The 25,051-nt window shown below is 48.3% G+C and overlaps 1 protein-coding gene across 1 annotated transcript in view; it reads right to left on the bottom strand.

Annotated features, from left to right (window-relative positions):
- Positions 1-7,285: 7,285 nt before the first annotated feature.
- RAD54L2 (RAD54 like 2) overlaps positions 7,286-25,051 on the bottom strand; it is a 94,768-nt gene continuing 77,002 nt past the window's right edge. The window contains exons 9-22 of the mRNA XM_026656716.2: positions 23,688-23,884; positions 22,345-22,687; positions 21,241-21,418; positions 19,980-20,231; positions 17,917-18,035; positions 17,478-17,596; positions 16,200-16,299; positions 15,786-15,991; positions 14,890-15,065; positions 12,746-12,942; positions 11,674-11,870; positions 10,514-10,603; positions 9,044-9,136; positions 7,286-8,728 (exon numbers count right to left, since the gene is read on the bottom strand). Coding sequence (XP_026512501.1) covers positions 7,737-8,728; positions 9,044-9,136; positions 10,514-10,603; positions 11,674-11,870; positions 12,746-12,942; positions 14,890-15,065; positions 15,786-15,991; positions 16,200-16,299; positions 17,478-17,596; positions 17,917-18,035; positions 19,980-20,231; positions 21,241-21,418; positions 22,345-22,687; positions 23,688-23,884 — 3,259 coding nt within the window. The 3' untranslated portion in view covers positions 7,286-7,736. The remainder of the gene's footprint in view (positions 8,729-9,043; positions 9,137-10,513; positions 10,604-11,673; positions 11,871-12,745; positions 12,943-14,889; positions 15,066-15,785; positions 15,992-16,199; positions 16,300-17,477; positions 17,597-17,916; positions 18,036-19,979; positions 20,232-21,240; positions 21,419-22,344; positions 22,688-23,687; positions 23,885-25,051) is intronic.

Below are 25,051 nucleotides of genomic sequence, written 5' to 3'. Positions count from 1 at the left end.
TAGAATGGAAACCCATGCTTCTTACCAGCCTCCCTTGTTATGGGGAATTGATACCCAGCCTCAGCAATACACTTCTCCCTCGGCCCTGGTGGAGTACAGAGGCCCCAGCCCCTTCAGGTAAGCATTGCAAGGCAGTTAGGGAGGATGACCCGCATGAGCTAGTGGACAGGGCCCAGGCTTGAGGAGGGAGGAGTTTGGAGTTCCGGTCCCAGAACTGCTACGGACTCAGTGTCTGGTGCGGGGCAAAATGGGAACAACCATAATTACCTCCCTCACTGCAATGTTTAACTAGTTATATTTTCCCCTTTACCAGCCATCTGGTCTTGTCGGAGAAACCCTCTGCAGTGCTGCACTGTTCTTGTGAGACCGAGGCAGCTGGAATGAATCTCCCTGCAGAATGGTACCAATGCTGGGAACTCGAAAGGCTGATGTCAGTCTTGGGCACCAGAGAGGCATAGCATTAATCAGGGAGGGTTCCCGCGCAGGGATCCTCCAACCCCAGAGAAAACCAAATGACATACATGTGGGGACATTCATCCCCTTGTGTCCGACAGGCCATTTACTGTGATGGAGGCAGCGACAGATGTTGTGAGGCCATGACAAGAAAGGCCGTTATACCCTGCAGGCAGGCTCAAGGCTGTCTCTTGCTGGCAAAAGGATATTAAACCTTCAGCATGGTATAAAAGTGGGAACAGGCTGTAACTGGCCCCATCCCAGGAGGATGAGAGTTTTCTGGTATCGTGGGCTGGGACATTAATATATGCAGTTTGTTGGCCAGGCTTGGAGCCTATCTGAACTAATCTGTACCTTAAGACCTTTCGGAGCCCCTCAAGGACAGGACAGACAACAGTTACCCCCTTCCACTCCTTTCTTCTGAGGCAGAATTTTAGGACCTTGCGAACATCCACCACATGGAGTTGGCATAGCTGAGGCTTGGGACGGAAGGCACGTAGGGAATTACACTGGTTGGTGTGAAAGGCAGAGCTGAGCTGACTGTCAGAATGAGATTTGAGTCTGAACCCTCAAGGAAAAGTGGAGAAATGTTCCTTAATGGAAAGGGCCTGGAGTTTGCTAACTGGGTGGGGGAAGGACAGGAACTTGGTGATACGAAGGTGGAGGACCTTGTGACATGTCTGCCTTATGGGGAAAGGGCTCTGAGGGCCCGCGCCAGAACAAGTAATTTAGGCCCAGCTCATTCTTGAAACCTGAAAAGAGGAAAATCAAAGTAGTTGGGACAGGGGTGGCAGAACAGGTCTATGCTGGAGTCCCCTCCCTGCAGCTTCCCTCTCATGCTGGGAGCAAGTACATAAGAGCACAACTGATTCACAGCAACAAAGGGAATAACTCCCTTGCAGTAAATATTCTGCCCTCTTACTTGTACAAAATAATGGAGTCTTAATACCAAAAGTCCTCACTGCAGCCCGAGGATATTAAACATTTGCTGAAAAGAGGCATGATTCTGTTGGGATAGTTCTCAAATAAAGTATGCACAATCAATTTTCATGTATCACCGATCAAAGTGAAATTTACCACAGCCCCAATTCAGCAAAGCACATGCTTAAAGTTAAGTCCCGTTGAATTCAATGGGAGTTAAGCACATGCCTATGTGCGTTGCTGAATCAGAGGCCTGACATCCTAAATGCACCAGGCTTTGTTTCTCTAACTCCAGTGCAATCGAACTCACTGAACCTCTTCCCAGCTCCCTGGCTCCGTCAACAATTTGTGAACACACAAATCCAAACCAAAGTCATTTCAGACAATAGTCGCTGTGGGTTTTTTTTTAATTTTGAAGTTTATTTTATCAAAAAAAAAAGAGAGAGAGAGAGAGAGAGAGCGCGCCAAGCGGCAGTTATATCAACTTACAATTTATTGATTTTTTAAAAAATGACATGAAACACAAGTAAAAATAAATACATCATATAAACAACAAATTGTTCAAAGTCTCTGTTCTGGGAGATCAGTGAGCACGCCCCGTTAGACAGAGAGAAGAGGGAAGCACATGATCATGTGTGCAGCCGGCCAACCGACACACCCTGCTACAGTAACTCCTCTTTCTGATCACAAAAGACAGGCCACAAACTAAGGCGGTATTAAAAACAGAAAAAACAAAATAAAAAACAAACATCATCAATGGATTCGCTCACGCTCCCCTATACAAGCAAATCTACCAGAGAGTTTCTGAATGCAAGCTAGATGGCTAACAGTACAGGACCCAAGACACAGTGCAGCTTTGGGCAGCTGTTAGTGGTATTGTTTCAGTACAGGGGGAATAGGGTGGAGCATATGGGGATTTCTTTTCTCTATTCCCTCCACCCTACACAGTTGATCACCCCCCACTTACAACATCCTCTCCCTTTGCAGATGGGTTTCTTTTCCTATTCAGCTTGCAAGGAGCCATTCCCAGTGTATCCTAGTTGGTCTAAATTCCCCCCACCCTCCTTCCCGCTCAAATTTGGACGACCTGATCTCACTTGAGAGAGCAGAGAAGCACATTCATTGTGAATGGAGTTGCTGTATTTTGCCCCTTTCTGTTCACAGAATGTCCACAGACCATGATTTTCTCTAATTAAGCAATTATTTGAAGTTATTAGCCAACATTTATCTGCTTACTGGTGCAAATGCCCATGAAAAACCAACCTGAATTTGCTTGCCAGAAGTATTCAAATGTGCAAGGTGAAAGGGCGCTCTCCCATCAGTATTTGTACTAGTGAAATTCAATCGCATGATTGTTCCCGGAGAGCAAAACGCAAAGTGAATTCTTTCATTCCCAGCAAAGCTTGAGAGAAGCTCGTTTGGCAGTTTTTGGAACTGAATGCGAGATGCTCCATCCTGCAGAACTGCGTGAACATACATTGCCCAAGACTGGACTGAGATTAGGTACATCCTAGAAAACTCACAGAAACATCACAGTTATGAGGTCACCTCTTCCCCTAATTCTGTCTTAGTGTCTTGTAGCAGTACAGTGTGGAATTTGCCCTGATATCCCTGCTGCTCCAGAAACTGCCATCTAAACAGTTTGGCCTAAGTAAGTAAAATCTACTCATTATAGTTAGATAGTGACTGAAAGGGGCAGCCAAAGTGCAACCCAAGTATTCCACAAGTCCCCAGGGCTTCTGTGCTCTGCCCAGGAATCTTCCTTAGTGTCCAACTGCTTATCAGAGAGCCCCTGTTCCTACTCTCAGTGTTATCTGCAGCACAAATATGTACTATAAGCTACTTTGGTCAGTCCATTTGGAGTCAGAAAATTAGCAGAGACAGCCCCATCACAGGGGTCAGGAAAGCAAAGAGAGGACCTATGTGTCAGCTAGAGAAAAGAGGAGTCTGGAAAGGAGAGATCAGGGAAAGAGAGAAGACTGAGGGTTGTGGAAGAGGAGCGAGGAGACTAGGGCCTAGTCTATACCTAAAACTTAGGTCCACCTAGCTACGTCGCTCAGGACTGTGAAAAATTTCACACCATAGTTAGGTCGACCTAACCCCCAGTCAAGACACAGGTAGGTCAATGGAAGGATTCTTTCATCCATCTAGCTTCCCCCTCTTGGAGAGGTGCAATACCTACGGCGATGGAAAAACTCTTCCATCCATGAAGAGCCTATACTAGGGCGTTACAGCAGCGCAGCTGCAGCGCCACAACTGTGCCACTGTAGTGGCTGTAATGTAGACATACCCTAGGTAAGGAAGTGTTGTGGAACAGGTTTCAGAGAGGTCTCCATTGTCAATACCACCTCTGAATGTCCAAGATATTCTTGAAGATTATAACAGCATCAGATAAAGGACTTTCTGACCTTCTATGCAAAAATCATTAAACAATTCTGATTCCTGGTCTCCGACATTAAACAGTTCTGATCCATGGTCTCAGTCTGCATTCCCTGAAGTTCATGTACTCAGAAGCACTGCCAGCCCTCTGGCACGAGAAGCTGCACCTTCCTGGAAGATGTTGCACACCCAGTGGATCTCAGTGGTCAGCATCTGGGAGATGGGGGCTTTATCAGCACTAACAGAAAACTAAGGCAGAGGAAATCACCTTCACAACCCTTCCTTCACTCCAGGTGACGAGATCATCTCTCCCAAAGGTTGTGATGCCCCAAATCAATGGGGTTTCATCTTTAAACCACTAGCTAGCTTTTGGGAGATGACGCATGGAAACTGGGAGGGTTTGTGGGGGAGGAGGTAGTCTGGATTGAGCATTTGTCAAGATGGAGCGGGAGGGAGAGAGGGACCCACCCACCAAGTGCTGGCTGGGGTACAGGATGGGGGTTCGACCCAGGCACTTGTGGGGCTAATTAGTCTCCAGTAGTTTATGGAGGATGTGCGCTCTAAGCACTGAATGTACTACGAACAGATAGGAGGAGATAGAAGTTTGCCAGGGACAGAGAAAGGTCCCTGTTTACAAGAGTCAGTTTAATGCGGGAATCTGCACAATGCAAAGAGCGTTAGTTTTCCTAGCGTTCTTGACTGAATACAAAAACCAGTGTTCAAAACAAGCACATTTTTAAACCTACTTGCTTGCAGGAAGTAAATATTCCATGTGAAACAACACTGTCATCCAGTGGCTGGGGAAGTAAATTACAGGGGTCCATTTCCTATGGCCATCAAAGGATCCCTCAGTCTCCAGTTCCTATGGCTACAGGGCTTGGTTAAATTAATCCCAGGTGCACCTATTCCTGTGAGCAGAAAAATTCCCACATTCCACCCACCAAAGTGAGGGTGTGCCAGAGGCCTGCCCAATTCAGTGCCTTCCAAAGTGCCCTCCAGAGGCCTCTGGTGCTTTCCTCATGAGGCAATGAGCAAAGTCTCCGTGAAAGCTACTGCAATTACAGGTACGGCATTCAGAACCATACGTTAACCTACTGTTTAGAGTCAAAATCTTCATGCCTCATCTGAGCAGAGAAAAGACACACAACATGCCCCCATTACAAAGAACTAGCAGGATCATTCAGATTAAACGTGCTACCCTGGCACAAACAACGAAGGAACCATAATCCATGCCAAAGGACTCTGGTTAAAAGGTCTGCTCTAACCCTAAATCAACTGTTGCCTTCCACAAGTATTGTTTAGATTTCCTGCAGGTCTGAATCCTCGCTACTCTTGACAAGAAACCCCCTTGCCTAGGTCCACTTCCCAAATCCACTGGAGTTTTTGAGAGCCTTACAGAGATACAACAGACAGCTGTAATACAATCAGCGACACAGTATTTTGCACAAGATGGACACACAAATTGCAAAGGGCATGACTCAGAGATGCAGCACTGTCAAGTCTTTGGAGAAATTTGCATGGACACCATCAGTTAGTTTACTTTGTTATTGGGGGGTGGAGGGGAAGGGGGAGTGAGTTTGTTTATTTCCATGGTGCATCCAAAGACAAGTTGTTCAGAAGTTTGCTCAGAACCCCTCGGTTTTCAACTCCTAGGATATGTTGAAGAAAGCACTATTTCAATGTTTGTTTTTTAAAATAATTTGCATAGCTAAACTGTAGATCTAAGGCTTCTATGAATGGTGTGGTTATGTCTGACAGACAAGTTCCATTAAAACAGAGAACGACAGAGAGAAAGCCCCATAACGTCCTACTTTTGTAATGGTACACACAAACACACGCACTGCACCACCTTCCCTTGATAAAGCAGTTCCCCTTTCTTCACAGCTACCTTATACAATATGCCAGAATGCCTTGTCCCTCCCTCCTGAGCTGGTCTGAGTAGATTTCAATAACCATGCTGAAGCATCAGCCCTGGAGGTTTGCTGATAACAGGTCTGTGCCAACAGCTGCCATTGGTCCAATGGCATGGACCACTTTTCAAAGACATTCATAGTCTCTCTCTTTCCCTGAGGTGGTGACATTTAGGTCCAGATCCTCAAAGGTATTTAAGATTCTAAACTTCCATTGAAGTCAATGGGATTTAGGAGCCTACATCCTTTCAAGGATCTGGGCCTTTGAGCAGGCATTGAGTTTCCAAGATTACTCAGCAGTTATCAGTGCATGTGCACGCACACAGCGGACAGGATGGCAGGCCATCTAGCTCAGGTGCCCAAACTCATGTAAATGTGGCATTTCAATGCCAAGAGCATGATTTGAATGCAGATGACGAGAGGTGAGCAGTCAGTGCAATTTACTCTCTGTGTTAGAGCCATTCTCTCACCTTTTACTCTCATGTGACACCTCCAGTTGGGAAGGGCTGAAGCCCAGCAACAGCGCTCCACCTGTCAGCCAGGGGGTCTGTTAAACCAACAGGAGCTCAAGCCTGCTGCCCTGAGATCCCCAAGCCCACCTATCATGAGCCGAGATAACCAATCTCTCAGAGAGATAAGGAATCACTTTAATTTCTCAGCTGCCAGAGTGATCCCAACCCTATGACCAGAGGTGTCTCATTATCCCTTGTACTGCATGGACAGACACTGTAACAACTACCCCGTGCTACTGTCACACGCTCCCCCAAAGGGGTGTATATGGCACAGGCAATGCCACATCATTGTAACAGAACCAAACAAGGGAGCTGGCTACTGGGGAACACTCACAGTTGGTCCTGCTTTCAGATTATGCTTTGGTCAAATGGTCATTAGGGCTCATCTCCCCCATATGGACAATCCAACAATCAACTACTGCATTATGGAGGCCAGCAGGTTTGTTTTTCTTTTAAACAACAAAATTAATAAAACATAGAAAGAAACTCCCCAAACAAATAAATATTTGCCTTCATGAAATAAATTAATGTAGAGATTCTGCGGAGGGGGCAGTCGCTCCGGTCACAGAGTCAATGGAGATGGGTGCTGAGTGCGCAATGGTATCCCTTTTCAACCTGTCCTGCTGGCTGGGGTTGATAGGAGTCAAACTGGTCCACCTGCTCCCTCGGAGGCCTCCTCCTGGAGCCTGAGGGCATACCCCTCAATAGCCTGGTGAGGTGGCCATCACTGGAAGAGACGGAGGAACTGGGAAAGTCCCCAGAATTCCCCTCGAACCACTACAAGATTTAAAGGATTCCTAACCCAACCCAGGCTCGAGAAGCCAACACCAGAACTATAGGATCAACCTACTAGGGTCACTGCCTTCAGAGGGCTTCATAGAGAAGGCCCCCTGGGGGAGCAGACTGGAGAGTCATGTCACAGCTCAGCATTCTCCCCACTCCACACCTCATCCTCCAGCAGGGGCCTGGCAAGAGCTGTCAGATTATTGTGTTTTGAATTTTTAAGAGGATGAAAGACAAATCGGTTTTCACATTGACCCCCCCCACACACACCCCTTGCCCTCCCCTCCTACACACACGACATATAGCCTGCTCCTCCCCAACCCCAATTAAAAATGCTCTTCATCGAGACCCTCTCCTGGGGCACACCCCCAGCCCGTGCCTCCTTGAGCGAGAAAAGTTCACAGATAAGGCAGTTCGCGCGAGAGGGAGCTCTTCAAAAACACAGAGATCAACCCAGTGTCTCCAGGCCTGAGAAGGGGCACTGAATCGCAACATCAAGGCTCCCTTTTCGGACAACACAGACAGACACACGGACAATGCAGGAGAGGAAGCAAGGGAGGCACTCCTATGGTTTGCATTGCTGCCCCCCAACCTTGCAAGTCCGTTCAGGTTTTGTTCTCCCCATCCTCCCTCCCCAATACAATGCAGATCCTTGACATCTAAAAACGTCTCCTCCTCCAGCCCTGCTGCCATAGCCCAGAGGTGAAATCCTGACTCCAGAGAGGTCCTGAAACTTTTGCCTCCTGGCTAAGCTGAGATCTAACAGGAACTGGGCCCATTATTTCCCTGTGATCTCTATTACATCGTCGTCTTTGTCCTCGTCATCATTGGAGCTGCATCCCACCTCTGAGGCCTCCTGGGATTCAAACTGAGGCACCTGGGACCGCAGGAGGCCCCCGGCCGGGTAGCCCGAATGAGGGGACATGTAGCCAGGGTAGGCAGACGCCATGCTCCTGGGAAGGCTGCTAGGCAAAACTGGGGCTGGGAAAGGAGCAAACATCCTGGGCTCAGGCAGGAGTGACTGCGTGAAGGGAAGTGAGTAGCTGGGCAGCATCCCCGTCATAGAGGGGTTTAGCATGAACGAGGGGACGCTGGCGGTGGCTGAGGTAGCAGCAGAGGAGCTGGCGGTGCCGGCTGTCAGCAGAGGGTCAGTAGTCACAGGGAACACCAGCTGAGGGTCTGGTAGTAAATTGGGCAGCTGGTAGTAGGATGAGCCAGTGCCCATGTACAAGGAGTTTCCTGCTTGGGGGGCAAATGGATGGGTTAGGTTGTGGTTTAAAGAAACAGGGGGCATGGTGAACCCACCAGAGACTGGGTACCCGTGTTCATACGACTGAACAGACGTTGGCAGGTGGCGCTTTTTCTGCTGCCGACGGGCTGGTTCCTCCGGGACAGAGGGCGAGGTCGACTTGCGCTTGTTGCCCCGTAAGTCCAGCACTGAGTGACCATCGACATGTTGGCTCGTGGCTGGCAGGGCTGAAGAAACCGACGGATCCAAGCAATGGAGGCCCAATCGCTGCTCAGCTCCCCGGGCTGCTAAGGTGGCCGCGTTGTCTGTCCGGGCAGGGTGTCCGTGCACAGTGTTAGTGCTGGGGGAGTTGTGGCGAGACTCCCGGGCAGCGGCTGCCTCGGCATACTGCTGCAGTTCGCTGATGATCTCCGGGCTGTCAGGGGAAATGGGCCGAGTGAGCTCCTCTGTGTTAGGGAGCTTGGGCGACGAGGCACTGTGTCTGCCATTGCTTGTGGATTCCAGAGACGGACCCTGAGAGCCTGGAGGCGACAAGGAGATGGAGTGGGTGAGACAGAGAAACATCCAGGCGCTGGGAAAAGAGAGGAGGGGGGGACTGAATAGACTCGGCGTGGGATGCGGGGGGGGGGGAGGGGGCTGCCATGGAATCAGCCAGGGAGGAGAAAAAATGTGGAATTTAAAGAAGTGAGAAGAGAGGAAGCTCTTGGGCAGGGATGTAAAGCAAGTCCCCTAAATACAGCCCTGGGGAAGACAGTGCGGTGAAACACTCCCCACAGAAACCCAACGGAGGAGAGCACTCAGGGTGTGTATCCCGTGTAAGGATCTTCGGCCCCTACCTGAGGCAGCTGTTCGACGGTCTTCACTGCCCTTCGGCTTCCCAGTGGTCCGGATAGCAAAAATCCGCCCATCGCTGGTGCGGATGTATGTCCCTGAAACAGACAGGGAGGAAGTAACGGGTCAGACACAGGAACAGCTCCATGCCCAGCTGCTGGCTGCCTGCCCCAGGGAAAAGCTGCAGAACTGGCAGGCAGGGAGAGAAAAGGGCAGCAGAGAAGACACACCAGCCCCTAATCCCCAAACACTTGATCTCTCTCTCCACGTCGGTGAGCATTGCCATGGGGCAATGCTGTTGTCACAGTGCTGTGCCAGTGTCAGAGGCCTACAGGTCCATTTCAGACAGGCCAGAGGCACCCAAACTGTGCCCAGCTGGGGGCTGTGCTGGCAACATTCCAGGAGCCTGCAGCCCACATGCCATTTACCTAAAACAGAGCAGACTGTAAAACCAGGATGCAGCAGCTCCTAGGGTTGCACCTTGGCTAGCGACAAGGGCAGCCAGGGACTGTGTTCTTGAACACTCTCAGTGCTGGAGTGCCCCTGCACTCAGGTGCACACTGGTTCTCTCCTTTAGAGCCTGTCTCCAGTCTGTCCCTGAAAAATCCCTCCCTCTGCTTCCCTCTGCCCCAGGGTTACACACACACACGTGGCTCTCCGCTGAATTGCTGCAGGACCCGAATCCCCTTCCCGTGCTCCCTTTTCTCCCCCAGGAGAGTCAAACACATTTTCAGGTCATCATCTCTGCCAGTGGCAATGACTCTGGTTCCATTTTCCCTTATGCAGTGCTGTCGGTGTATTTCAATGGCACTCAACTAGGCTCTGTTCAAATAACTGAAACATACGGTCCCTGTCCCCAGGGCCCCAACCGATCACCTCTCCAGTGTTACAGCACTGCAAACAGGCCAAGCCCTGCCCCATCTCTGAGAAACGATGCCTGGCCAGCTGCTCCACTGTTGTTGGGAGAAGGCTTGTGGAAAGAGCTAGAGCTTGCAATACTCTTGAAAGGTGACAAGACGGACTCCACTGGAAGGGAGAATGCGCCGCCACATCTCCTTACAGCCTGACCTGGGACTCTGTTAGTTGCAACTTCTCCATTGGTTGCAACGGTCTAGTAGGTCAAGAACTATTCATCCCCAAAACATGATAGAAGATTGTGTGTCAACATAATGAGATGGGCAACCCTGGAGCTTGAAATTGCTTCCATCCTCTTCAGAAGGGAAGGATGGCAGACCATTCCCCCTTTGGGGCACTGGCAGGAAATTACAATATCAGTGGCCTGGTCCCCTTCATCTCCCCATCTTGGTTAAACCCACAAGTAAGGCCTCTGGTTTTTCTGACTCTTCAAGCTTTGAAGAAGCCTGTTTAGTAAATGCATCTTGCCAGCAGAGCACTGGAAACAGGAATTTGGGGGGATTCTAGTGTATCAGGGCCAGGAGATTAGCAGTTACTTCTTCCCCAAGACAGGGATTTACCTTTAGTCCCCCGAATTATGTGGATGCTCTCACCAGCACTGATTCTCGCCTGCACATCGGTGGATGTGTTTGTGCCTGGAATCACAATATCTGGTGGAGAAAGCCAGCATTTGAGAAGTTACATTATGGGCTCAAAAAGAGTGGGAGAAATCCAGGGCTAAATTCCCTCACCACCCAGCTAGCTTCCTCAATAAATTCTGCTACAAATGAGATCAGGGTTTAATTATGAGAAACACAGAAGGCATAGGAAGCAGAAGTGGAATCCCTTGGGACTGAGAGCCCAGGAAGGAGTCGGGATCAGGAGAAATGAAAGGCATGTTGTCCCAGTACACAAGCCCCATCAATTAGAACATAGAAATAGGACTGGGCAGAGCACTGGAAGGGATACCACAGTGCAGCACGCCTGGCTTTTGAAATATGGTTAGCCTGCAAACTGCAAAGAGATCAGGGAGCCCCAATCAGTATTTTGGGGCAGATTCACTGCCCTGTTTTACTCCCTTTTCACACTTGTGGTGCAAAACCTGCTGCTGGGGATTCTCCAGGTATGGGAGAATCCATAACAGGCGGAGCTGGCATAGCTGGCTCCTATGCCTCTCTCCCTGGTAGGCAAAGGTTAGAGAGGGGTAGGGAAAGGGAGTGGCTGGAGCCCACCGCACTCTGGCTGTCCTGAGCTGGTGTATGGTCCCTAGCCACTGTTATAGCACTGCTCTAACCTATGCTGGGGCCAGGACAGAGAATCAGAGTCAGGCACTAGAACAGCCAGAGTTACTCTCTCCTCCGTCCCTTGCCATGCGGCAGGGGAGGTGTTGAGCAGCTGCAGTAGAGAACAGACAGCTCCCAGCCAAGCTGCTGCAGGGGAAGCAGCACTCCTCTTGCCTCCGGTCTGCACTAATGGATCTTATTCCAGCACTTCAGTTTAAAAACCACAGCACATGCTTCAAGGGACACATTTCAATTCATAATCAGACACTTTTCTTCTTGACACAATCCCCCTCAAGGGGCTCAGCCGGCTCCTTAGGCCACAGATGAGACGCCATGGCTGTCTGGGACACTGTTCTATCCCCAAGGGATGGACTGCTTGTCTTCCATCTCTGGATCCCAGGACTCTGTCTCAACCAGCTGTGTTCTCAGGGGGACTTCGTTCCAAAGAAACGACTGACCTGTTGTGGTGACAATCTTCTGAACAAGGACACCAGCTCGCTGCAGATAGTTGATGGGGAAGCTGACAGCAGGGTTGGAACCAGATGCCGATCCCACGCCACCCAACGGGACATGCCGAGGCATCATAGGAATGGGGGTGGACTGAACAGGGCGGACGCTTGCCACTGGCTTGTCCTCGCCCTTGAAGACTGGTCGCCTAGTGGGAAGAGGGAAAAGGAAAGTATCAAACTGAGTTATGTTCTTTTGGAGGAAGAGTCCCAATTGTATTTGGTTCCACCATTCTCAGCCGTTCACATGGGCAATCGTGAGGCTCTGCATAGAGGAAATTGCTCGTGGAGGCAGAAAAACCCAAAATGCAAAGCCCTGAAACTCTTTGGCTCTGCTCCCGGTTTTGGAGAGAGGCAGTAGGAATCTCACTGCTCCAGGATCACTGAGAGAGAGTGAATTGCTATATGACAGGGAGTTTGATCTCTGAGTTAAAGCACAGAACTGGCAGTCAGGACTCCCAGCCTCTATTCCTGACTGTCACTGACCTTGGGCAAGTCACTTCACCTCAGTGTCCCCATCTGTAAACTGGGGGTGCTTTCTTACCGACAGCAGAGACATGTGGAGTGAAGGCAGATGATGGACAGTGACTCTGGATATTAGCCAGAAAGGTTGTGTGTGGGGGCAGATCTTGACACTTTCACTATCTGTCTGGGCATAGTACCATACTGAGAGATGCAGAATCCATTCTCTCAGCCACAGCCATTGCAATCAGTGACACCCCCCTCCCACCCCACTGAGAAAGGCTGCCTGTGCCCCCCAAGGCTGCAAAGGGAGCCTTCCTCCCTAATCAGCTGTTTTCCCCACCTTCCTTGCTTCATTCCCCTTCTTCATGGATGAGTATTTAGAGCTGGCAGGGGAAGGAGAGGGGGCATCACCCAGCCTCAGTATTCCCATTTCCTAGGAGCCAAGTGAAAATGCCCAGGGTAACAGGTTAGTTTTCATCTACCCTAGCTGTTTTTCCTGCCCCTGCCTGTCCCCTCGATTGAAGACCTCAGCAGAACACGGAAAGAAATAAGTACCCACCAATTCCTTTGACTGAAGGCAGGGATGCTTGTCAGGCTCTGGTCACTGGCTGGGTAATACTGTGCATAGGATGGACGGGTGTAGGGGACGGATGCTCGCTTCTCTTCCTCATAGCTCTTCTTTGCTGCCTTCTTCTCTGCCTTGGTCAACTTGTGCTCCTTCCGGTCAATCAGCAGCGACTCATGCTGGAAAGGCTCCTATGGTCACAGCACATAAACATACTTAGACACCAACATACCACAAGAGGGCAGTAGACGAACCCAAATGACAGCAATCCCTCCCTGTATCCCAGGCAGGATAACATGGCAATTGGCAGGCTCTGGGCAGTATTCTGGGTGGGCTCTTGAGGAAGAGTTCAAAACTAGTGTAATAGGCACATATGGTTACTTCTTGTAAAGAACCTGTGCACGAACTCCACAATGATCTCACCACAGAACACTCACAGGAACATGCTTATTCACAATACCCACAACACGTGCAATACGACAGCATATAAATGGAGCAATTCCATTACTGCACTAAATGCCCCATAGCAGGCTTTCCTTTTAACCATGAATCTCTGTATAGAGACAGACAGGCAGACACAGTCCTTCATTTCTCCTCTCCTCAAACAGCCCTAACCAAACTACTCCAAACTGTGTTCTTCCTAGATGCTCTACCTACTCCTGAGGGCATTCTGCGCCAAAAAATAAAAAAATTCTGTGCACAATATTTTAAAATTCTGCAAAATTCTGCAGATTTTATTTGTCAAAGAAATGTGGAGGCTCCAGCATGGCACTGGAGAGCACAGGCCACTGGCTGCACAGAAGTGGTAGATCACTCTGCAGCTCCCCCCAGTGGACAGACTCAGCGGTGAGGCTGCACCCAACCCTGACACAGAGCAAAGACTGGGCCTGCCCCAGAAACACCCCAGTGCCCTGCCCCTCTGTGCGAGGTGCACCTAGGTGTGGGTAGGCAGGCTCAGCCTGGCAGAATCCAAGTGTGGAGGGGCTTAGTGTGGGAGGATCCAGGCGTGGATTGAGAGGGTTCTGTGTGGGGCCATCTGGGTGTGGGAGGTTCAGTGGGGAATCCAGGTGTGCAGGGGATCTGGATGTACAGAGGCTTGTTGGGGGGTTCTGGATGCAATGGTAATGGAATGATGCAGTGGGGTCCAGGTGAAGGTGGTTGGGGCTCAGTGGGTGGGGCCTGGGAAGGTCTGGGTGTGGGAGAGAGAGAGCTTGGCAGAGGGTGTGGGGGTCTCAATGGGGGAGGCAGATGCTGGGGGAGTGGGACACAGTGGGGTGGCGATCCAAGTGCAGCTGGTTGGGGCTCGGTGGGGTGGGGATCTGGGTGCGGGTGGCTCATCGGGGTGGTCCAGCGGCAGGGGGCTCCTCAGGGGGGTTCTGAGTGCGGGTGGTGAGGCTCAGCGGGAGGGTCTGGGTATGAGGGGGTCTGGATACACGGCAGTTGGGCGGATGGGGGAGCAGCTCCCTGTACAGTGATCCCTCCCCCTGCAGCTGAGGAGCGATGGGGGCAGGAAGTGGTGGGGGGGGAGAGGGGAATTTGCAGAGATTCCTGCAGCTGGGGGAGAAATCTAGGGGTGGGTCTGACCCAGCCCCGGATGCTGTGCAGGGGAAGAGGAAGTCCTGTCCTCCCCAGCCCAGCCGGGACTAACAGCTGAGCCACCAGCCAGGTCTTCCCCCGTCCCGCCCCCTGCCCCACAGTGATTTACCTCTGCCAGCTGCCCTGGGCACCCAAAAAACATACTGCTGGGGAAGGTCACATGACCGCTCTTGTGACTTCTCTTTGCTTCCCCAACAGAAAGTCGTTTTTCTGCAGGGAAGCAAAGAAATCTGCGGGGGACAAATTCGGTGCGTAATTCCCCCAGGAGTATCTACCAAAGGCCTAAGGAAATCTGCACATGAACCTCAGGTCTTGGTTGGAACAACAGTTTTCCTGATACCTGACACTGATCATGGACTCGTCTCAGAGAAATGCACAGTCCCTTATAACTAATATTGTTTTGGAATACTCTTATCTTAACCAAAGTATCACAACACAGGCAGCTCCATTTTCTCCTGGGGCTGACAGTTACTCATTGAGCTCAGTGTCATCCCTAACTGGCAATGATATCTGGAAGCAGCATTGTGTATCTTTGTTCTTACCTTGGTGATAAGGTGAGGGTATTTGTGACAGGCTAGCTGTAAGACAGACTCCTTCATCTTGTTTGCGTCCAATGCCAGCTGGGCAGGATCTGACTCCTCTTCTACGAAGTGCAGCAGGTTCTCCACCTCCCTCCGGGTGAAGTTCAGCACTGGATTCAGATCATCCACAACACGATCTGGAGAATGGATGGAATGCATCGTTCAGAGTAAGGAGGAAACAGTTTACTGCTCTCTGCTGTACTCGATTTTCCAGCTCTTAATCTGTGCCTTCCACAGCACCCTGCTGTGAGTATCTGTGGAGGGACAGGGATCATTCCACTGCATTTTGAGATATGACCATGCAGGTGTTTGAATATTGACACAAATCAGCCTAGGGAATGCTTTGTTTTCCATATATTACAGCAAGGTGATGTGGGCCATTAACATCATGGCATACACAAACCTAGAAGCTGAAGATACTGTACATACAATATGGTTGATGAAGTTCCCCATCTCACCCTTGCACATCAGAAGGCTGAAAATATTATGTGGACATTGTGATAAAAAGGCAGCTGCAAAGGCGAAGATGAGTAACTGACGAGCCAGAACCACTGAAAAAGGCTCAAAAGTTTATAGTGACTAACCAGGGACTCAGGTTTCCAGGGACTACAACCACCAGATTCTGTTAAATTATTTGAAAGTTCTGGATAACAGCTGAGATCCCCATTCTCAGCTCCATAACGCAAAAGAGGCTGTATTATTTCCCTGGACTTGATTTTTGTATATGTGTCAAGAAGGGTGTGGGTGTGTGTCAGACAAAAGGAAGCATCACCAAAATCATACATACTCCGTTCATGGACTACAGAGTATAAGGAAAGTAAGCAAGATGACGTATTGGCAAAAGTGTTCAAGCCTACCTGACATCCCCTGCTTGGAGACCTGGCGGTCATAGATTTTCTTCTCCAGGGTGTAATCCGAAACCAGTCGGTAAATGTGGCATGGCTTCCTTTGTCCGTAGCGGTACACCCGGCAAACCGCTTGTGCGTCATGGCACGGGTTCCAAGAAGCATCAAACACCACCACTCTGTTTGCTCCAATCAGGTTGACACCCAAACACCCAGCTCTTAAACAAAACAAAAATTAAGTTTCAAAATAATTTTTCTTCCCAATCTTCAATACTTTTATACTTTAAGGAGTTACCATCCTGTATGGTCTTAAGCCAAATCTTTCAAACAGAACAAGTGCAAAAAATTCTCTGGTCTGAACAGCCTCCACCACATCAGTGAAACCCACTCTTTCACCCCTCTATTCCAGGCAGGTGGCCAACTCACCGTGTGGACAAAAGGAAGAGCCAAACAGAGCTGTTGCTGGGGTCATTGAACTGGTTAATCAATCGTTCCCTTTCTGAGGCAGAAGTGCTGCCATCCAGTCCTGGTAAGAAAATTAGAGGGGTATTTAAAAACCCTTTGTAGTGTGGGATCCATCAAAACAAAACAGTTCCCGTCTGGTTCTTAGAGTGCCTGCACTGTGAAGAATGCCATTTCCCTGAAGACTCCATAGAGATCCAGCTAGGGCAGAGCTTCCAGCCATTTCAGGCAATTGAACCAGCTTATCACAACAAGCCCTCAGCTGTCCCAGCCAATGCCCACATCCCCCCAGTCAAACATACAAGTGTAGTCAGCCAGGGAGCTCAGGCTGTGTCTAGCTGCAATATCGCATGAGTGCAAAACAGGAGTCTTGCATAGCCCAAGTTCCACAATGGGCTACAATGCATACAGCTAAACCAAAGACGAGCAGTTGTAATGCACTGGGATCCTACACAGAGGCTCATCATTTAGGTAAGAAGTCTGCAGTACCAGTCAGAAAAGCCTGAAATACCAGTATTGGTAATAGGTACCGTATATAATAGACCCATTGAGCTGGGATAGCACAAAAACAACGCAAGCCGCTGGCAAAACCCCACTGGACCAAACATGAGCATATGCAGAGGAATCAGAGAAGAAGAGTGCAGAAGGACAGTGCATACTTGTGGTCATGGGCAGAACTCACTCATGATGAAGAGATGCTGCCACCCAGACTTTGAGTTAAAAGAGGAGTTAGAGCAGTTTATACACACCTAGCATGCTTGCCAGGAGCTCTCAGGGACACCATGTCCATCCAGCTACCCTAAACACTCCTGTTGCCCTGGGACAAAAGTCAGCTACTGAAGGGGACAAAGACTAGAACAGGAGGGAAAACTCACAATCACCAAAACAAGCAGTAAAGATTCTAGAATTAGAAAGTGTCCAAGTGGTGCAAGGGAAGAATGAAGATTTTTTAAAAAGTTTTAAGAAGTGATAGTTAAGCTATTCAGAGAGCCATTAAAAAGAAAAGGGGGAACTGTGAAATTATCAGTCAGTCCTGATCAAAACTAAAAACATGCACCCAAGATAACTCAAATAAATCAATCTGAAAACGGCTAAGAAAGAAAAACAGATCTGCACGCCCACGGAAAAGCACAGTTAAGTGTGGAGAGAAACAGGAGGAAATCGCTGCAACATCAAGAGGTTAGCCCAGCCGCAGAGGATCAAATAGAGTCCCAGGTGAAGGAAGGAGGAGTCTGTACTCACTGTAATAGTTGAGATTTCGGACCCAGTTATGAACGCCTTGCACATCTGAGCCTGAAGGATTGGGCATTGGTCTCTTGGCCAAGAACTCCTCAATGACAGACAATGTGGACAGACTCTGGCTGCAAAAATCAAGGTCTCTGCTCAGGAAAGCCCCTAACAGTGTAACTAGAACAGCAGAACTCCATCTTTCCCCTGCTAGCAGTCTGAGGGTGCCACGGGACACCCCCTTACCACTGACAGCTATACGGATGAAGAGACTACAAACTCAATGGACAACAAAAAGGATTAAACCAAACAATGGGGAAAGACCAAACAACATTGCATAGCAGTGGGCAGCTGTCCTGGGGGAAACGCCATCAGTCTCATTCTACCACTATCTAATCTCCAAACACACCACTGCTCAGGGCTCAGAGGAGCAGCCATTGATACTACTTCTTACCTGAAGACCAAGATCTTGTCTCCGTGCTTCACGCTTTCCTCAATCAGGTGGAACAGTAACACCATCTTGGGCGAGTTCTCCAAAACTCCTGTTTGGTAATCACACAAGATGTCCTTGGCCTACCCAGAAACAAGAGACTCGGTTACATGGGGAGGTACTCAGTCACTGGTTAGTTCTATAAAACACACTTTCCATAAGAGGCTCCAGGCTCATGTACCCTATACAAAGAGCCAAATCTCCACATAGCCCTCCCAAGTTCCAGACACACACATTCTCATGTTGAGAATAACTGGGCATCACCCCTGTCACTTAAGTCTGGGGACTGTTAGCTTGAGCATGAAAACTGCTGTGGCAATTCACAGGAAACAGCAGTCTCCAAGTGCCCTTATAGGACTTCAGTCTACAAAGTCAATGCCCTGAATTGCATCTGGAAGTGAACAGGAAACCAGTGCAATTCCTGGAGAACTAGTATAAAAGGTGAAGACAGCCAGTGGAATCTAGCTGAGGCATTCTGACAGCTGTAGCTTCCAAGTGATCTTCAAAGGTAGCCCCTTGTGAAGCACGTCAAAACAACTCTGTCTCAAGGTGACAGAGGAATAAATTACTGTGACACAGTCTGGATCCAAGAAGAGAGGCCACAAGCATCCAGGTAGGTCCAGATGAAAGGGGTGGTTTTGGCCACTGCTGACTCCCAAAGCCACAGAGGATCCAGGAGTTTCAAACTGCAGATTTCTTGGGCAATAGGTAGACAAAAACTCTTGAGTACAAGAACAGGAATCACTTCTGCCATATCCTCAAGATGCCCACTAGCATCACCATTGCCTTATTCTGCTTAAGTTTCAGCCATCTCACTCTCATTCAAGTCCTGATCTCAGCTATGCTGGTGAGAAAACACAGACACTGCACCATCCAGGTCTGATGAAAACAAGGTGTAAAGCACAGTGCCAGCTGTACAGTGGTCTCATAATTCCCATTAGTAGCCTTTTATACACACTAATCAAGACAGAGAGCAAGACAGAGCTTCGTAGCAGAGATCATAGACTCATAGGACTGGAAGGGACCTCGAGAGGTCATCTAGTCCAGTCCCCTGCACTCAAGGCAGGACTAAGTATTATCTAGACCATCCCTGACAGGTGTTTATCTAACCTGCTCTTAAAAAATCTCCAATGATGGAGATTCCACAGCGCCTCTGGGCAATTTATTCCAGTGCTTAACCATCCTGACAGTTAGGAAGTTTTTCCTGATGTCCAACCTAAATCTCCCTTGCTGCAATTTAAGCCCATTGCTTCTTGTCCTATCCTCAGAGGTTAATAATAATAATTTTTCTCCCTCCTCCTTGTAACAACTTGTCATGTACTTGAAAACTTATGTCCCCTCTCAGTCTTCTCTTTTCCAGACTAAACAAACCCAATTTTTTCAATCTTCCCTCACAGGTCATATTTTCTAGACTTTTCATCATTTTTGTTGCTCTTCTCTGGACTTTCTCCAATTTGTCCATATCTTTCCTGAAATGTGGTGCCCGGAACTGAACACAATACTCCAGTTGAGGCCTAATCAATGTGGAGTAGAGCTGAAGAATTACTTCTCGTGTCTTGCTTACAAGACTCCTGCTAAATACATCCCAGAATGATATTTGCTTTTTTTGCAACAGTGTTACACTGTTTACTCATATTTAGCTTGTGCTCCACTACCACCCCCAGATCCCTTTCCGCAGTACTCCTTCCTCAGCAGTCATTTCCCATTTTGTATGTGTGCAATTGATTGTTCCTTCCTAAGTGGAGTACTTTGCATTTGTCCTTATTGAATTTCATCCTACTTACTTCAGACCACTTCTCCAGTCTGTACAGATCATTTTGAATTATAATCCTATCCTCCAAAGCACGCTGTGACAGGTGAGAAAGTCCCAGAACTAAAAGCAAGGGTTTTTTCCACTGCTTTTCTCCAATTTATAATCAGTGCACTGCCCCCGACAAAAGGGTCATGGGCCTTTGACCAACTAAGCATTCAGCCCATGTTTATTGAAAAAAAGCCATGAGACTCCTAGCTCTGAGGTTGGTACTCACCCACTCGTAAGTAACTACTTGATTTGCTCTCTCCTGAAAGGGGTTGAAGCCAATGCCCTGAAGGAACTTGCTGTTGGTAGCTTCTCCAACTGGTGATGCCAAAGCATTAGTCTCTGTTTTGACTTTTATTCCCTGTGGCTGACAGCGAGAATTAGTTCCAGCTGTGCCAAGGTCATCCACATCCAGGTCCTGCTCATTTGCCAGATTCTCTTTTTGCAGCGCCTCATACAGCACATCTGGGTGATTCCAGATCTGAAAGATGAAGAAAAGGTAAAAGGTAACACTGCACTAGCACAAACCCAACCAAGGCACTTGTGGATTTACAGCACCTCACATGCAGTCAAATGCTAATTCCCCTGCAGGAATGCACGAGCGATTTGTTAATCTAATTATTCCCCTCCAAATTCAGCTGAAAGGGAGTTTGTAAAGCACCACAAATTAAGCAGGTCTCACCGCATTAGAATATTTAATACCAGGGACTCTGCCTGTGTAGTCTGAAGTCCTCTGTAGTTGACTAGCGTGGACTGAAACTTTGCCTGCTATAGAAGCTAGGCAGATTCCGGTCAACAAGTAAAAAGGAAAGTGCGATTTTGTCACAGCACAAGGTATACGCTGTTTCAACCAAGACATGTTACTAATTTTAATTATCTTAAAGCTCCTCTGTTTGGTGACTGATGAATGAACATACACAAGGCACACACATGCGTATGCGAACACAAAGTATGCAGCATGTTGTTTGCACTCTGGGAAACGAAGGATTGTCTTGCTATTAAAGACTGGGACTTGGATCATCTGGGTTCAGTTCCTGGCTCTGCCACAGACTGTTTGCATGAACTTGGGCAGGTCAATTAAAGTGACTCAATTCCCCATCTTTAACATGGGAATAATCATAGAATCATAGAATATCAGGGTTGGAAGGGACCTCAGGAGGTCATCTAGTCCAACCCCCAGCTCAAAGCAGGACCAATCCCCTGAGATTTTTGCCCCAGACCCCTAAATGGCCTCCTCAAGGATTGAACTCACAACCCTGGGTTTAGCAGGCCAATGTTCAAACCACTGAGCTATCCCTCCCCCTGTGACAATGATAGTATCAGGAGACTATATTACATCATGCACAGGGACTTGCACACTATTGCTTAAGATGCACCAAGATACTGCACTTGTACTATATCTACATCACTCTTCTTGCCAATATTTTGACACAGACTCCTACCCTTTCCCTGTATACTGCAGGAGAAGCTACTCTCTTGCCAATACCCACCTTACAACAGACGCAGAAAGCCTTGAGTGGGTTCAATCCCAGCCAGCCACTGTTGCCTGCATCCCGGAACCGGTTCATGAACTCTGTGTAGAGAGCCCGTTGGATTTTTGACAGACGTACCAGAATGACATGTTCTTCTTTATAGGGAAGCTGAGCCTTTAGTACGTTATGGCCTCTCCTACAGAAGCAATCAAGAAAGGAAGATCAGAAGAGAGAAAGAATGTTCAGGGCTAGCGTCTCAGGGGCTGCCTTCAGGGTAAGATTTCTGATGACAGCAAAGAGAAGGAACTCTAGTTGTGAGTGTTTCTAATGCAGGACACTCAGAAGACATTACAACTGAAGCCAAATAAAAAGTACAGTAAGCTCTATTACCAAAACAGCAAGCATTATAATACCCCAGGATAGTGTTAAGAAAGGGGATGAAGGTCTTGCTAACCGTGGTGCTAAATCAGGAAGGATGCGCTTGTGGCTGAAACGCTGCACTGGAAATTAAGAGACCTGGTGTCTATTTCTGTCTTCGCCAATGACTTGCTCAGGCCACGTCACTTACTCCTTCTGTGCCTCTGGGTCCTCATCTGTAAAATGGGGAGGATTTCTAGTCCCCCCCTCCTCTCCCCCGTAAGAGTACTGTGATGCTTATATTGTTTGGGGTTTGTAAAATGCTTTCAGACACTTGGATGGAAGACGATACAGAAATGCACCTACCAATCACCTACTAATACATCTAAAGGAAGTTAGGGAGCACTGTGCTGCCCTCCATCTGCACGTGCTCCCTCTACCAGTCCCACAGGACAGTACTGACAACTTTACACCTGCCACTAAGTCAGGGAGAAGCCCCCAAAGATCACTTCTTAACTGACAGACTAAACCAGACAAAGTACTTTTGAGAGAAACATGCAGGTGCTAACTCTGGGGTCCTCTCTAAGATTTCTCCTGTATGTCTACAATCTCCTTAAAGGACAACAGGGAATCCAGGGTAAAAATCAAGCTCAGGAAGACAACAGGAATTGCTGTAATGAATACACTCCTCAATCAATGTGGCTAAACTATGATCAAGGAGCTGACTGCACAGACTACATTACTGAACACTTGATGTGGACTCACCTCTGCACAAACCCCTCCAGCAGACTATGCAGGACATGACTGCGGTACCTCATGAGACGGACATCCTGCGGCGTACTGTCAATGCACTGCCCGTTCAGGATGGGGCGCTCAAACATGTTGCTGAACTCCTGCCGCGTACCCAAGAAGTCAGGACGGACAAAGTCTACCATGCACCAGTACTCAATCAGGTTGTTCTGGAGCGGGTAGCCTGTCAGTACCACCCGCCGCCTGGAGCGGATATTCTTCAGGGCCTGGGAGGTGCTGGCATGGCAGTTCTTTATCCTGTGTCCCTCATCACAGATAACTACATCTGGGCCAGGGCGGGATAAAGCCTTCTCGATCCCTAAGGGAAAGGAACATTGAGAGTTACTTGGTCAGCTGATGTTCCTGCTTCACGTAGCTCTCCAGAAGGAAAAATGAGTAATTATGAAAGCTGAAAAAAATACTAGTTGTTTGTAGTGTTATTGCAGCTGGCCTGGTCCCAGGATATGAGAGAGACAAGGTGGGTGAGGTAATACCTTTTACTAGCCCAGCTCCTGTTGGTGAGAGAGACAACCTTGCAAGCTTACACAGATCTCTTCTTCAGACCTGAAGGATATTAGACAGCAGGATTGAGACTGAGGAAGAGCTCTGTGTAAGCTCAAAAGCTTGTCTCTCTCACCAACAGAAGCTGGTCCAATAAAAGACATTACCTCACCCACCTTGGCTCTCTAAAACTAATTTTTTGCAGGGAGCCAGGATGGCTCTGGGAATTGGGAAAGGACTACAGGGCCATCAGCTCCAATCTGGCCTAGGTTGGTAGTGACCCGAGTCACTGTCACCTGATGTTTATTCAGTGGCCTAGGCGAAGCAAGTTGGGAGTCTCAGTCTAGTTCCTAGTGGTCCTTCTTGTGCACATCTTTCACTAGCAAAACGTACTCATTGGCTCCTTTATTTGCATCCTCAGAGGAGAAATCAAAGATTGAATGGGTATGAACACCTTTCTAATTCCAAGAATGATCCTTCTAGAATAGGGTTGGTTCAGATCAGTGATGCTGATAGGCAGCTACCTATTCTGCACCTGCTCTGCATAAAAATTGGGGGACTTCAGTTTCTAGCTGAGTCGCTCCTGCATCTTTTGCTAGCACTGAATTCATTCAGAACCTACACACGAATAAGCTGTTAGCAAATATATTGACTGTGTTGAAGATAGGCACAAACGTCAGAGGTGGTTATGTACAATAAACTAACTATTTTCTGCTGCCAAGTGACCATTTGCTCATGGAGCCAGCCGGCTTTAGCAGAATCTCCCATCTGCAATTCTGTAAAGAGGAGGTTATTTCCCAGCAAGACTCGCCTCTCACCTTTCAGAAGCTCCTGCTGCCGGTCCTCCTCATCTAAGTCGATAATGACAGGGCCAGTTTGTTTCTTTGTTTTCTTCTTCCTGCCAGTGGCAAAGGACTTCTTCAGTGAGAGGAGACGGTACATCTCATAGCCCATCAGCAGCACCCCACCATCCGTCACCCAGTCAGTCACCACCTTTGCACGGGCAGCCGTCGTCCTAGAAAAACAAACGCACAAAAAATGAGACCTCTTCCTTGGATACATCTGAACTCTCTGAAACGGATGCCCGCTAAAGGAGAGGACCTTTTCAAAGCCCTTTTACATGAAGATCTTGTAGAAGCTTCCAGCACACTGAGGGTAACATGGTGGAGAAAGGTGAACCATTATAGAATGTTAGTGGCCTCATGAAGAAGTTTGCTGTATATGAACCTAAATCAGATTTCACAGAGCAACGGAATCCTCTTATGGGAAGTGTTAGGAAAGAGACCTCTCCAAAGCACAAGTTTGCATGAGGTGCTGATGTATGTGGCTGTCTTACTCTACTACTTATCACACACCTATCCAGCAATCTGAGAGTTAGGTGAATTATTTCCTTTCTCTCCCACCAATATTAAGGACAGGCTCAGATACGAGGCTGTCCACTCCACCTTTCCCATACACCAGAGCATGGTAACCCCCAATCCAATATGAGATGCACATAAGAGGCTCGAAATAATAACAATTGAATAGGAAGTATATTCCTCTCGTGAGGTGAGGACCTCAGCGGCCAAGTATGTGTAAATGCCAAGTGAACTATGAGCGCCCTGAGATTAATATAAATCTCACCAGATTGCATGAGACAAAATGACCAAGAGTCAAGCAGAGCTGCAGCAGCAAAAATACACACTGTGTAAGATGAAAAGGACAATACTCTGCCTTACATGATCTCTCCCTTCTGTGTAGGAATGCTAACTCATTTAGAAGCCCTCAGGCACAGCAAAACTGAGTAATAGTTAAAATGTCTGCAAGAAGGAATCAGAGAGGAAAGTGAAAATTCCCAGAAAAGCCAAATAGAAGATTCAATAGCAATCATGCATATGGGCCAAGAGGGTGGAGGAAAGTACCCACCACAGACAAAACAATGTAATCCCTACTGGCCAATCCATACATAGCACAAGGTCTGGTATTTGAATTTTCTCATCGCAATGCATGAGGGGAAACGTAGAGCTGAGTTGACAACCATGATGGAGGAGAGTATAAATAAGGAATGAGAGAAATCTAACCCCTCATTAAAAGATGCACCTTTTCGATGTACTGAAATCCTCACGCAAGTGCATATACTGCAGACGTACAGAGGGAGAGAAACTAAAAGGACAGAGCATGGAATCAGATCAAATGAACAGAC

The sequence above is a fragment of the Terrapene carolina genome, unplaced genomic scaffold, assembly GCF_002925995.2.
Source record: "Terrapene carolina triunguis isolate 2854851 unplaced genomic scaffold, T_m_triunguis-2.0 Scaffold232, whole genome shotgun sequence".
Lineage (NCBI taxonomy): Eukaryota > Metazoa > Chordata > Testudines > Emydidae > Terrapene > Terrapene triunguis.
The sequence above is the reverse complement of the archived record's forward strand: the minus strand, read 5'-3'. Positions and strand labels throughout refer to the sequence as shown.